This window comes from Heptranchias perlo, chromosome 19, assembly GCF_035084215.1.
Source record: "Heptranchias perlo isolate sHepPer1 chromosome 19, sHepPer1.hap1, whole genome shotgun sequence".
In the NCBI taxonomy this organism is placed as follows: domain Eukaryota; kingdom Metazoa; phylum Chordata; class Chondrichthyes; order Hexanchiformes; family Hexanchidae; genus Heptranchias; species Heptranchias perlo.
The window spans coordinates 16,800,416-16,814,963 of NC_090343.1; the positions used below are offsets into that span (position 1 = coordinate 16,800,416).

Below are 14,548 nucleotides of genomic sequence, written 5' to 3' on the forward strand. Positions count from 1 at the left end.
CTAATCGAATGGTGGAACAGACTCGAGGGGCTGAATGGCCTATTCCTGTTCCTATGTCCCTATGAATTATTGAGAAGTGCTTTGACTAGTTGCAACTTGATGCTTCTTATATTGCATTGTTAAGTTGTGCTTGGATCTGACTTCTGAAACTCCATATATTTTGATTGATTTATAAATTTGAGATGGTGCTGGTGTAAATAAGACCCATTCCAAAATTAATTTCCCTTTTTTTTATTTGCCTGGCAGCAACATTGAATTCCTTATCATATCTCCTCTCAATCCTACATGCAGCAATCACTCCTATTCCAGCTGTTGACACAGCAAGTGACATTTTTTGACTGGCGAAGTTCAAGTGTGAAGACTAAAGAAGCTCATACTAAATTCCATGTCCGTTATTCTTAGACAGGCACTCGCCTTTTTATTTTAAATGGAGTAGTGCAAAGAGGAATGTAGTAAATATGTCGTAAATGTTTATATGTGATCTTCGCCAATTGGAAAATACAGCTCATTCAATATGAGTTTTTGTTAAGGTTTGCCACCTGAGCTGTTTCTTTTACTGGCCAGCTGGGTTTTTGAAACTATTGCCAATTGCTGGTCGACAGTTTTAACCGGCAATACGGTGGCCATTTTTTCAAAGTACTGCCTTTTGAAACATTCAGGTGCTCATCGGCTAGAGCTAGTACTTTTTTTGCACAGCTACAAGCTTACAAAAGATTTTCTGAATGAGGTTATTATTAAGTCATACTTGGCATGGACATTTAAGATGTGGCCACACTTAGACTATAAACTGAGACAGCTCATCAACACTCAGACTTGCTCTTGACTATCGTTAAATATCCAATTATGCATGTGTACCACTCACACTCACACATCCTATTGCACTTGATTAAAGACGTCACAACATAATTACAGATACACTTGTGAGGCATTTGGCTTGCACTACGCTTTTCTCAAACCAAAATTAAACTGGCACCATTTTAAAATTTTTAAACAGAAAAATACATTGTCGCCGATATTAACTCATGACGTCCGATGGATGTTCGTCTGATGACATCATTCAGACCCCAGCATGATTTTAACCCCGGGTCGTGTGGGTCGTGCACAGTGTCGATCAAGCCGGGGAAAGCTGGTGGCAGATCGATCCAGGGCCAGAGGAGACCCAGCAATGTAACTTTTTGACTGGTTTCTTTGTGGGCCAGGAGGATCAGGAGGATCCAGGCCCCACAGGGAAACCTTGGGCCGCCCCTGTCCCAGCCTTTCTCCCTCCTCTGACCGCAATCGCTTCTCAACCCCCTCTTCCCAACGACTTACATTAGTGCCGGGAGACTCAGCTCCAGGAGGCACATGAGGCCCGGGGGTAAAAATAGGGTTGCCAACCTTCTCCTATTGTCCTGGAATCTCCCAAAATGAAAGATTAATCTCCCGAGAGATCTGCTGAGAAAAAACTTGGAGAAAAATCATTGGGGCATTTTCTTCTCCTGTTTCGCTTCAGCCATACTCATAAACAGCAGGGCTTCAATGAGCCCAGGATGCAATTTGGCCCTGGTGCATGCGTGTTCGAACCGATAAAACCAAACGATGGATAGAGCAGTTTCTGGGGCACAATGGATTGGGAGTATTGTAGCCACCATTATTGACTGACTGGCGTGAGGGTTGATATGTCAGGTGACCATTGACTGGAGTCTGAAGGCGGTGCGGTTGGAGGTGGGACGTTATGTTATGAAACCTCCCGGAATCCAGTCCAACCAGAGATGGCAATCCTTGGTTAAAATGGTCCAACATCACGCCGGCGTGACCATGCGAGCTTGTCAATCACCCCAGCCCCCCTTTCCCATGCCTCACTCACGCCCCCAGTTAAAATTGGGCCTATAGTCAATTTCTACATTAAAAGAGGAACTTTGTCCATTCTTTAAATGTACTAATGGATCTCCCATGATGCTGCTCACATTAAGTAGAGGATGCACTGTTTAATAAGGACAGGAGTATTATACCATGTTAATAGCAATAATATGTTTGTATTTGTCCAGGTGCAAGAGTCTTTTGTCAAAATGTGCTATCCTTAGCTCATGGTATATTAAACATATGCATAAATTTCCAATTTGAACATAATCCTAGCAAACACTTTGAGGCTGTAACGCAGTCATTTTAAAGTATCCCAATATTACTGATTTCTTAGTTCTAGTAGGATACAAAACATTTTCTTCTCTTGACTTCTGATTGGTGAATGTGATGTTGTTCTTAGTGATCTCCCCTAACCCATCTCTCCAAGAATAAGTGATTCTTATTTTTTATTGTGCTTAGAGTATTTGTAATCAGTTAAAAAAAAATGTTAAATTAATCGGTACTGATACACTGGACTAGTAATAAGGGAGGTCTTTGTGAATAAGCTCCATTTATTACCAGAAGCAGTGCAGACAATAGAGCTAATTAATGACAGAGCTGCCTGCTATGCTTTTCTGCATATTTCAGAGGGCTATTTCCTGCTTGTGGTGGCATTTTGAAATGTAACTCAACCCACACAGACCTCTTTATTAATGAATACTCAGTACTGACAATCTCAGCTATAATCCATACTGAACTGTGGAATACGATCTTGACCAACAAGTAAGGTGAATCATTTAAATTATGAGCAACTCAGAATGTGAGTACATTGTGTGGGGCCCCACACTCACATATACAATAAATGCTGTATTTCATAGCTCTTTGCAACATGCAGTGACCCTGAAAATTTTCAACGGGATTACACCGAATTGGCTGGAAATGAGCCAGGTGCTTGCCTTTGGCTGAATGTTCCAGATGGCCTTGTGGGGACAGGTCCTCCATCTGCCCCCGAAAAGGCCATTTGTGTAAAAGGTGGCTGAGATCTCAGCCCTCAGTATGTGCCTAGTGCCAAGGAGCAGAAGTGGGGCCCACCTGGAGTTCCAGGTCAGGATTGTGGACTGAACCCCCAAGGAATAACATTAAAAAAAAACTGGTGCAGTGGCCTCCTTACAGACGGCCACGGGGGCAGCTACACCTTCTTTCCAGGGCCCTCAACACTCCATGTGGCTGGATTTTCCAGCCTATTATGATAGGCAGCCCTGATGAACCTCTAGTGGCATGGGTGCATGTCATTGGCAGGTAATCAGGGGACTTTTTCTGACCACGGAACGTCTGTCAGGGTCAGTGGCTGAGGTTGTTACGTCAAAATGCGTCCATTATGGGTTTTTGGATCCATTATTTTCAAATGACAATTTTTATGATCATCAAGGTGAGGGTCATTAGTGCTGAAAATAGAACACTATTTGGGCATCTGCTATCAGCATCAATTCCCTCATCTTTTTCCAGCAACATGCCTCCTCAGCCCTCTACTATGACAGTTCCATTTCCCACACCAGCCACATTTAATGCAAACAAGGGCCAATTACAGCAACTTTGTGCTGTGGGGACAATATCCACCAGGAACTGTGTTGAGTTTTCCCAAACTCATTTCATGTAAGGCTGTTGCAACCCCCAGAAAGAGACTTTGATCCCATCTGTCTGGCTTTATTCGGATGTAGGTCCCACAGAGGAAAAGACAACGGGCTAGATTTTTGTCCTCATCACCTGGGCAATAATCTAACTGAATGGATTGCCTGCCCGTTATCGACCCCGCCTGGTTATCAGGCAGGTTCCATAAAGGGTGAGTGCTGTGCTCCACGAGATCACCATCCAGGCATGTTAACCCACTGCTCCATTGTTCAGTATAGTTTCATAACACAATTATAACAAAATTTGGCTGGATTTATGTTAAGATAAACATTTGCTCATATTGTTTTTGGACGTTTAGATGGTGAGTAGGCAGTAAAAAGACAGACTAGCTGTGACATCAAAATAATGGCCCAGGATGACTCATCCAGTGATATTCCATATCTCTTTGTAGGGAAGTAGCTGGTATCCACTTGGTGCTTCTATCCGATGCCATGGGTGAGATCGAAAACTTGCGTAATTCAACATCCATCGCTGCCACCACCCCCATCACCATTCAAACACGATATTCACAGAAGCTTTGGTTGTGATATGTCATGACAACTTTTTGGTTTTTGCTATAACAAATAATACACAAATATATTGTACAATAGAAAAAATTACTTACTCTGCAATGCAAATAGAAATTCCACAAGGTTAGCATTACAAGTTCCACAACTAAACAGAATGCCAGTAAAGAAGAATGAAAAGAGAATAATGTCCATTATGTATCATATTTTAAGCACTGCCTTCAGTAGAGCAAGAGAAAAATATATTTAAAACATTTATTTCATCATTTAAAAAATGAACCTTTTCTTCATGAAAAATGTAAATTCTTTGTTATGTCACAAAATCAGTACCGAACTGTACATTAGAGGACACAAACAATTGATTGTTATAATGTATTTTGCAATGCAAGTGACTGCCAGCTCCAGAATTTTTCAAAAATTTTTAAAATCCAGTCCAAAGCTTAAGGCCTATCCGCCTGCAACACAGTCTCTTCAACACCCAATTAGGGTGAGAATCACATCCAATGGGAGTACAGCAAGCAAATCATCATGCACAACTGCCACATTCCTCTGCCATGACTTACTTCAGTATAAAAATAAAGCCGTACAAATTTAAATTATTTTTTTATGCCACAAAATCAGTACTACAATCTTTTAGCTTTCCTTCACTGATACAAATGCTTACAAAGTAAAACTCATTTAAATGATTCATATATTATATAACTAGAGTTTTACAAGTACTACATTCACATTCTGCATTCACCTCACACAATAGACTAACCGAATGTCCACAATAAACATTCCAAACCCACGAGCACAGCAAATATCTCAGTAACATTTGCACTTCTTCCAGCTTCAGTGGAACTAAACCATAAACATAATCATTAAAAGACATTATTTTTACCTCTACCTAATTAATTTTTAATAGATACATGTACAAATTGAATAGATCATGAAGAACCCTTGCATATGATTTATACCCTATCTGTGGTGCTGACCATAACTCATTGTTGGAGAATCAGGCCAGTTCACGATTAGGATTTAAATAACATGCCAGGGACCTTCATAATGTATCAATTACTATCTGATGAAACCAAAGGTTTTCTTGCTTGAAATAGACTTGCAAAATGCATTTGGATAGCTCATTCTTGACCCTGCAAAGTATCATTGCTTGCTTAATGGGAATTAGACTGATTATATAGTACTTACTGGTGCTGGTTTGCATGGTTCTAACTGTGGTTGTTAAAGGTGGAGGAGACACCGAACGGACAGATACATTGTCATCATCCTGAGAACAGCCAGCCTGAATAGCTCTTAGGTAGCTGTGACTTCTTGAACGGAAACAACCAGGTATGGGCAGGTCCAGAGCATCCACTGCCTGTGAGTCCACCTCAGTGAAGACAGACTCGCAGATATTTTCATACTGATTGTTGAAATCCAATTCTCTCTCCTTTAAAGGAAACAAAATTGAACGTGGTTTGAACAATGAAACAATTACAAAATCCAGTTGTTTTATATTTCAGTTATTGTTGTATAGCCAGTGGATATTTAGTTAAATCATGACCACACTACGACATGTACTAGACAGCAGCATGAGGAAAAAATGGATGCTGAACTGAGAAGGAGATATTAGGAGATATGGAGAAGCAACAATTCATCCAAAGATTTTGGAGAGCATAGTGAGGCCGGAAATGGTGAGGTAGTTTGAAAGGACAGGCTTTGAGGGTGGGTCTTTTGAATAAAAATCAGAAAGTGCTGTGAAAACTGGGTAGAGGGTGTCAGTCAGACAGGAAAGGGCAGTCAGGGGTTGAAGCTCAAGAGAGGGGAGCTGGAAATTAGTTTTGAGTCAAGCAAGATGACCTGCTGAAGTAGGGTACTAGAGTATCTTTATTCTTAGAGTCATGCAATAATACAGCACAGAAGGCAGCCATTTCGCCCATCGTGCCTGTGCCGGCTCTTTTAAAGAGTTATCCAATTAGTCAGACTCTCCTGCCCTTTCCCTATAGCCCTGCAAATGTTTCCTTTTCAAGTATATATCCAATTCCGTTATTAAAGTTACTACTGAATCTGCTTCCACCACCCTTCCAGGCAGTGCATTCCAGATCATAACAACTCGCTGCGTAAAATAATTATTAAAAAATAATGTTCTTATATTTTGTGCAAGTTCTATTGTTGCAAATAAGTGAAAACAATTGTAACTGTTATTTTATATCTTTAACTAAACTTGAAATAAAGCAGCGTAACATTTTGTAACATGCCTTGTCTCACCTAGTAGTAACTGTCTGCCATATCGGAGATTGAAGCAATACATACGTGAAAATACAAGTATCTGGTCCAGATCATATGGAGATGATACTGTTACATCTCCTGAGTAGGTATTGGGCAGTGTGAGTCAACTTTCATTAATGTAAGATGTTCAGACAACTTATGGGAATAATGCTACTAAACCCAGAAGGTGTATGTGGCAGACTTGAATTCATAACACCACCACTGAGAGACAGTCCAAAATACGCTAAACCACTACTGTACGTAATGGTTGGCATTTTTAACTACGACTACCCAGATCTGAGTGTTTAATGATGATTTAATTGATTTAAAATTATTTTGTTGGAATACCTATATTTAACATTTTCCAACAGCTGTGTACATTTGAAAACAAAATCTTATCACATACAGACCTGGGGGCTGAAATTTCTCAGGACCTGATTGCGGCAGTTTTGCCAGAATCACGCTTCCAATGCTGACCCCACCACAATCATAGAATGACGGAACAGCGTAGGAGGCCATTTGGCTGATTGTGTGTGTGCCGACTCTTTGAAAGAGCTATCCAATTAGTCCTACTGTTAGACTATGCCGGTGTGTAATAAAAGTGTAACAAGTATCAAAGAATTGTTTTTACGCAATGTATGTTATCATGAAATACATTTAGTATGTAACCACACATATTGTACAAATCATATGTCTGTATCAATCACATTTATTTTAGGTAGCCACATTTACTCAGTATATTAAGGTGGTTAGCTTGGGGGATGTGTATTTAAAGCCCACAGTTCACACTTTGTTTGAGTTTTATAGACATGGAAGGATGTGGCGTGTCTGAGAAAAGGCGGGCTGCATTCTCTTGAAGGGATAAGGGGGATGTTATGTGTCCTACCATTGTCTAGGACACATTACTGTTACCAGCACAATCTCCTCATTAAAGTTGATGAGGATAAATCTGTCCCCCTCAGCAAGGTGATAATGTTAGGTTGGCGCCATCAGCTGGGATCTTTTCAGCAAGATGATGAGGCTAAGTCAGCGCACCACATGATCTTCAGCTAAAAGTGTATAAAGATACAGCTCAAACAAAGGTTCAGCTTAGAGGATCACCCAGAAGCAGCAGGATAGGTTTGTCAAGGCGAACGTGTTGGCAGAAGCCCAACACCCATGTAATCGGAAGAAGGGAAGAAGTCTGCAGAAGGCAGGATCCGCAGAATCCAACGGGGTGGGGTCCGTGAGGGCCGCGAGAGGCGAGAGGCCAAGGCACGAGCTCTACCTAGAGTGGAAGCAGGTAATATATCTCCAGTTTCCATTCTGTAAACTGCTGCTTAAATACTGACTGTATTAAACTGTTCTTTGTAATAAAGTACTTGCCACCCTAACCAATTGGTGTCAACTCAAATCTTTCAGAACTGGGAAGTGAGTAACGGAGCGGGGGCCCCCTAAGCTGTTGTAGACCGTATATCCCCAATAAATTGGCGAGTCAGGCAGGAGTTGACAAACGATGGTTTACAGTACCTTGTTGGGATATAGTACTTTGTTGTGAAGACAGGCTTAGGAGTCTTTTCCCAAAGGTAGGGGAGTCTATAACGAGGGGGCACAGATTTAAGGTGAGAGGGGAGAGATACAAAAGGATCCAGAGGGGCAATTTTTTCACTCAAAGGGTGGTGAGTGTCTGGAACGAGCTGCCAGAGGCAGTAGTAGAGGCGGGTACAATTTTGTCTTTTAAAAAGCATTTGGACAGTTACATGGGGAAGATGGGTATCGAGGGATATGGGCCAAGTGCAGGCAATTGGGACTAGCTTAGTGGTATAAACTGGGCGACATGGACATGTTGGGCCGAAGGGCCTGTTTCCATGTTGTAACTTCTATGATTCTATGATTCTTTCACTTAGCTAGTGCAGGGTCTAAGTAGGAAATCGAAAGGGTGTGTGAGCAACAATTGTTACTCACCAGCAGTATTAGTGCCGAGATGGCGGACGACACACCAGAAGTCGTGACGCGCCGCGAGAAATTGTTGGATCAGGGAATATTCAAGTTGCAGCAGCAGCTTGTGGCATTCCTGACAGGCCCTGATGGGAGATTATATGGGCAGGCCATTGAGTGCATACAGAAATACGTAGATGAGAAGAAATGAAATAAGGATAAAGGGATAACACCTGTTAATCTACACCTCACATTTCTGCGCCCAGAAAGGCAGAGAACGTAATAGAGCAAGTTCAGGAGAACCTTAAGAAAATAAAACAGGAGGGAGCCAAGGATAAGGAGGAGGATCAACATAAGATAACGTGCCTGTCCTGTTTAGTCACCCAATTACAGGCAGTAGCGGCCACCGCCGCTGCCCAGGGTTTAGAAGCTCAACAAATGAAGGAAACAAACAAGTTTAAGAAAGGGTCTTGCCAGACGAGATTTTAAATTGGGAAAAATTTGGCTTAAAGAGCACACTTCAGAAATTTAAAATTGGTCTGAGAAAAAGGATAAATTAGTTTTGATGGAATACAGGAGAGAGGGAAATATTCAGTTCCTTTTCTTCTGTTAAATGTGTCTCTGTGATGTTTGCTTAAGCTCCGCCCTTACACAGAGCTAAAGCCGTTTAACTCTCTGCAGTCCATGTCTTTCATGTTAGGTGTGATATAAACATGTGCTGCCTTACGTTAGTTTTCTCTTTGTGAGTGTGTAAGTGTATTATTTTTGAGATAATGGGCATCATTCTATCATGCCAACGGGGTGAGGGGGGGGCGGGGGGAGGGAGGATTTTCGGCTGCGAATCCCGGAAGGGAAGCAGGCAGGTCATAGATCACAATCTTAATGAGGCCAATCAATGCCTCTTCCGGGTTTCGCGCCCGGCAGCCAGCCTGATTGACTGGTGGCAGAGAGGAGCGACGTATCCGAGTCCGGGGGGGGGGGGGGGAGGGAGAAAGAGGGAGAGAGAGAGAGAGAGAGAGATCTCATCAGCCATTGGGAGGGAGATTGGGGAGCAGGGGACATCGGAGATGGGGGGGAGAGAGACATCAGAGATCGGAGGTGGGGGGAGACATTGGAGATCGGGGAGTCCAGGCGACATCGGAGATCGGAGTTGGGGGTGGGGGGGGGGGAGGTCCAGGTGACATCGGAGATCGGGGTCGGGGGGGGGGGGGCGGTGTCCAGACAACATTGGAGATCAGAGTTGGTGGGGGGGGGGGTCCAGGCAGCATCGGTTTTAAGGTATATTTGTTAACTTTTTTTACAATGGAAAATGTCATTTTATTTAACTGATCTAGTGTATTTTTCATTGATCCGCCTGCTTTCACCAGGCATGAATCGGAAGTGATGTAGACTGTATATTCCCAATACCACTCCCCTGCTCTTTCTCCTTAGCCCTGCAAATTTATCCCCTTCAAGTATTTATCCAATTCCCTTTTGAAAGTTACTGTTGAATCTGCTTTCACCACCCTTTCAGGCAGTGCATTCCAGATCATAACAATTCGCTGCGTCAAAATTGTTTTCCTCATGTCGCCTTTGGTTCTTTTGCCAATTACCTTAAATTTGTGTCCACTGGTTACTGCCCCTTCTGCCACTGTTGTCACTGGTGTTGAAAGTCCCTGCCACTGGTCTCACCCCCAGTCGTCATTTTCTTTGTAAGGGTGCTTGGAGGTTCCACCCCTTAAAATATAAGTCAGAAACGCCTGGAAATGGCCGAGACCCAGCACAATCGGGTCTCTGCTGTTTTCCAGGGAAATTTCAGCCCCTTGATCTTTTAAGCAAACATAAATCCTCTTACCTGTTTGCTGCCAAATGTGAGCTGTGCTATCATGGGATCCACATTTTACACACATGAAAACTTCGGTCATGCGCCACAAGTTGTCGCCTTCCACACATATGTGGAACTCCACAAATTCTTGTAGGCACAAGCAAATTTAGGGGCATTCTGGTGTGAATTTAATACAAAGTGCCTCAGCATGTACAATGCAAATTTTGGTCAGCTAACGCTGACAAGCTGGCAGGGCTCGGGAAATGCTAAAACTTGGGAATGTATGCTGTTTGAGTATGTAATTCAGATACATTCCCTTAACACTTCGGGGTGGGAGGTCCACTGGTCTCACACTGGGACCAATGGAAACCCAAACGGATTTTCTGCCCCTTCGTGTCTGACCATGCACAAATAGCCAACTTAATACTTAGGAGATACTTAATAGCCAATTTGAGGCAAATTGTTTCAACAAGAGCATGATTAACAGAGGCCAAGTTGCTATATATATTTTCAAATCATAATTTTATACCATTTCACTCAACCTTAGATTACAAAGAACTCTGAAACAAGATCAAATTACTCACATTCATATCAAATAATCCACGCTATTTCAATCAGCCCATTTATTTTTTTTCTAAAACAGTGATAGTGATAGTTTCAAAATCCCTATCGGTTTGTTTCTAAACAAAAAAATGCTTACATTAGGCAGGGGGTGATTCCAGCATTCTGTGCTCCCAGTAAGTCAGAAACGCTCGCAGGGAGTGCATCTTGGAAAATCACAGGTACACATCCCACAATTTTCAATGTTGTTATAATACTGGAAGAACTATTTATCTTTGTGTTTGTCTTCTACAGATATGCCAATTTTTAGTTTCCTCTTTGTGCCTCTGATCACCTGTTTTATGGTTTTGTAGGTTCCTGTATTCTTCCTGGCGGCTTCCCTCACCTTTCTTCCAACAGGCTTTTCACAGTTTATTTTTCTCATTTATTTCACGTCATAATCTCTATTTAATGTATTTATGGTAACGGTTGTTTTTTTAAAAACATTTGCTAATTCTTGGTGTATATTTATCCTGCACACTTAGTATTGATACATGATGGTATCCCATTTGTTCTTAACTTAAGTACTACCCCCCAGTCTAATGCCCTGTACTGCATATTATTCCACCAAGCACTCGCAGCTCAGGTACAACACCGTTTAAATGCATAGAAGAGTTCTTTCTACACTGTCCCATCGAACACTTTTTGCTGAACAACATGTAAAACTCCCTCCATAGTGCTCCATTAAGTATTCCTAGTGCAGGAACAGCATAGATTAGATGCAGAGTAAATTTCTTTCTATACTGTCCGATCAAACACTCCCATGACTATTGCACAGAAGGCCATTCGGAGAACGTGTCAGAATTTGCAGTTTGTAAGTCCTGCCATCTTAAGGACAAAATTACTGTGAAAGGAAGCAGCCATGTTTAGGGCAGTAAAAGTAACTGGGGTTTGTTTTTTTTAATAAAACATCAAAGATAAGGTAAAATATAAGTGCTTCAACTTTTTTTGAGTATTCCTGAAAATACAATTTAGATCACTATATTCAAGGTGTGACCAATATAATTTAAAATAATGCCAAATTTCAAAGTGGAATCCTTATATTTTGGTTATGTGGCTGCCATTTGTATCAACGATAAATATTGTTCATAATTCAGGTTTGGAGGGATTTTCTGAATAAAAGTCCTGAATATAAAACGTGTGCTTGAGTATACTAAATATTGTTGACATTTTTGGCAAAGAAGGAAAGATGCAAACAAGAAAAGATTAACTAAAATGTTATATATTTTGCGGCCTTTGCTAAAAAAAACCCTACTCTAATTAGATGAATGGTAAAGACCTGCCCCATATTACATGAAGAGATTTATTCATGTAAATGTGGTATTTACCTATGATCACGGTATTTATCTAGTATGTACCTGCAGTAGGTAAGCAAAACATTATTTATTTATTTTTCAGGAATCAGTCAAAAAAAGCACTTATAATCACTGCCTCTGAGCAGGTCTCTTCCAGATTTTTTCTTATTTTTTTAAGGAAGGTGTGCTCCCCTCCCTGACCTCCACATCTTAGTCCCTTCCTTTGCAACAGTGTACTTTCTGACTCAGTGTGAACAATGCCACAGGAGACTTCTAAAATGTTTCAATAATTAACTGGAAAAATCAGTCAATTATTCTTGCTGTTCTAGTTTATTTTAAGATACTCTGCAACAGCCCTAAATGGCTCTGTTTATGTCAAGAGATGAATACTATACACACCTGGTTAATAGGGTTGGATTTGAGAGTGTCTGAGCTTCCCATGTAGTCCTCATTCCATCCGTGGAAGTTGGGTGAGTTCAGTTCTGCTCTATCCAGGCAATCAAGACTCCTGTGGATGGACTCACTCACTGATGCAAGATAGCTGTGGCTGTACAATGTGAATTATTGAAGATTGTTCATGAAAAGGCCTTTGCTTTCAGTATGCTCATTCACATTTTTTAATAGAAGAATGAGATATATTAAGAGGAGAGTCATTGGAACTAAAAAAAATGACTATCAAGTTTAGGCCGAAAGCCTTCTAATCTAATGTTTTTAAGAGCCGTTCTATGCACATTTGAATTGTCATTCAGGCAACCTAGTTCCATAAAAGTTGATTCTAATGGATGTGTTTATAATGTATCAGGATTACACACCAGGCACAGATTATGTCATCTTGTATATACTTAAGGCTCTACAATCAACTCAACTCCCGGGCATTAACAACATATGTTTAAATTCTAATTCATACGGCACATCTCAGGTTCAACTTCACAAAATCAGGGAGCAAAAATACCTCAAAAATGAAATGGAACTTTTTTGCAAAATACAGTACAAATACAGAAAAGGATACTTTTCATATTGAACGTCTAAGCATGTTATTGTTGAGTAAAGGTCATGTGGATTTTAAATTTTTTTGTGTACAATGTTGCCTCATTGTATAAATAATAGTGAATGGCTAAGGGAGATGCCATGCTGTGGTCCAATCAATGGGTTCACATTATATCATAAAGCACAAGATTCAAAGCAACGCTGTACTACAGGTATTGGCCTCACACTTTTAGATTTCATTAGGGGGCCAACAGAGAGAGAGAGAGAGAGAACTTGGAATCCTCCTCCAAAAATGAAGACTAGTGCAATAATGCGATCGGACACAAAAGAACATCATCATCTTGTCAATTATGCCGAGTGCGACTGTTTCATTATCTTGTCCAATCATTAAAAATTAAGTTCAAAAAGTTTCCAGACATTAACTTTTTAAACTTGGCTTTGCACCATAATCATACTATAGCAGGTGTGAAGCCAAAGCAATGCTGAAGCTACCTCCTGATGGGTCTGGTCGCTTTTCTTGGCTTGGTGCACTAGATTAATTTGTTCCCAAACCTGACTGCACTGTTTGCATCATTGAAAAGCAGAAGCTGTTATTCATTGGCCCAAACTGTGGAAAATTACAACCCTAACAAAGACCCTGAAATTAGAATAAAGTGTTGAAAAGATGGATTGCCCACCTTTGGACCTTCGAATGAAAATATTTTCCACATACTGCAAGAGCCTGTCATTTGTCCTATTGGTCTTGAGGAGTCAAAAGGTCGACATACAGAACCTGATGCCATAAGCCTTATTGTTGAAACGTGATTAACTGTTCATGCGTTGCATAAAATGAAGTCAGCAGAGGTAATTTTAACTTTTGCCAATAATATAAAATGGGCGATATCGGATTGGTCGCCCGTTATATACACCACCCAATTTTCCTTTCCATGAAGTTAATGCTTAGGAAAATTGGGCAAGGTGTATCACAGGCATCCGATCCGATATCACCGGTTTTCCATTATCGCCAAAAGTTAAAATGGCCCCCAGCGTACCTTAGCCCTAGCTTGTTTTGACCCTTACTGCAGTCTTTGGATACATTATACATGCTGATTCTGACAGAAATTCCTATGAAAGCCGATGGCAATGGACGGGAGGGAGTGCGATGTATAAAGAATGCTTTCATTCAACAACTGAAGAAGACGTTACCATGTGATCCATCTTTCTTCTTTATTCTGCATACACCATAACAACAGAGAAGAAGAATAAAATTCAGGTGGAGGATTGCTTCTGTAATGAAGTTTCAACACCGATGGAGAGGTTGGATCCGTCAAAAGTTAAATTTAGGGGAGTCAGCAGATTCAATTAGTAATGCTTCACGAATGTGAGAGAATTACTCCTCATAACGACTTTGCAAATATTGTCAATGGACACTTGATTAAATCCAGAATATGACAGCCTCAAACGTGTCCTTTGGGCTTGGATTCTACAAGCCAGTAACAACAAAGAATGCATTCCACTATGTATTTAGCTATCCTAGCTTACTTAATGTTCCATCTTATTTAATGCTTTTGTTCCTTGGGAAATTAAGTCGGTCATGATTCATGGAAATATTCTGTGTGTTTGAAATAAGTTGTAAAGCCCTGTAAGCATCTCGGTAATGGAGTTGGCAATAAAATTTGTGAGGTGGAGGAATAATATCTCCA

General features: G+C 40.9%; 1 protein-coding gene across 1 annotated transcript in view; it reads right to left on the reverse strand.

Annotated features, from left to right (window-relative positions):
* The window catches only part of LOC137335193 (disks large-associated protein 4-like), a 152,010-nt gene that overhangs the window by 81,344 nt on the left and 56,118 nt on the right, over positions 1–14,548 (reverse strand). The window contains exons 3-4 of the mRNA XM_068000392.1: positions 12,279–12,420; positions 5,205–5,445 (exon numbers count right to left, since the gene is read on the reverse strand). Coding sequence (XP_067856493.1) covers positions 5,205–5,445; positions 12,279–12,420 — 383 coding nt within the window. The remainder of the gene's footprint in view (positions 1–5,204; positions 5,446–12,278; positions 12,421–14,548) is intronic.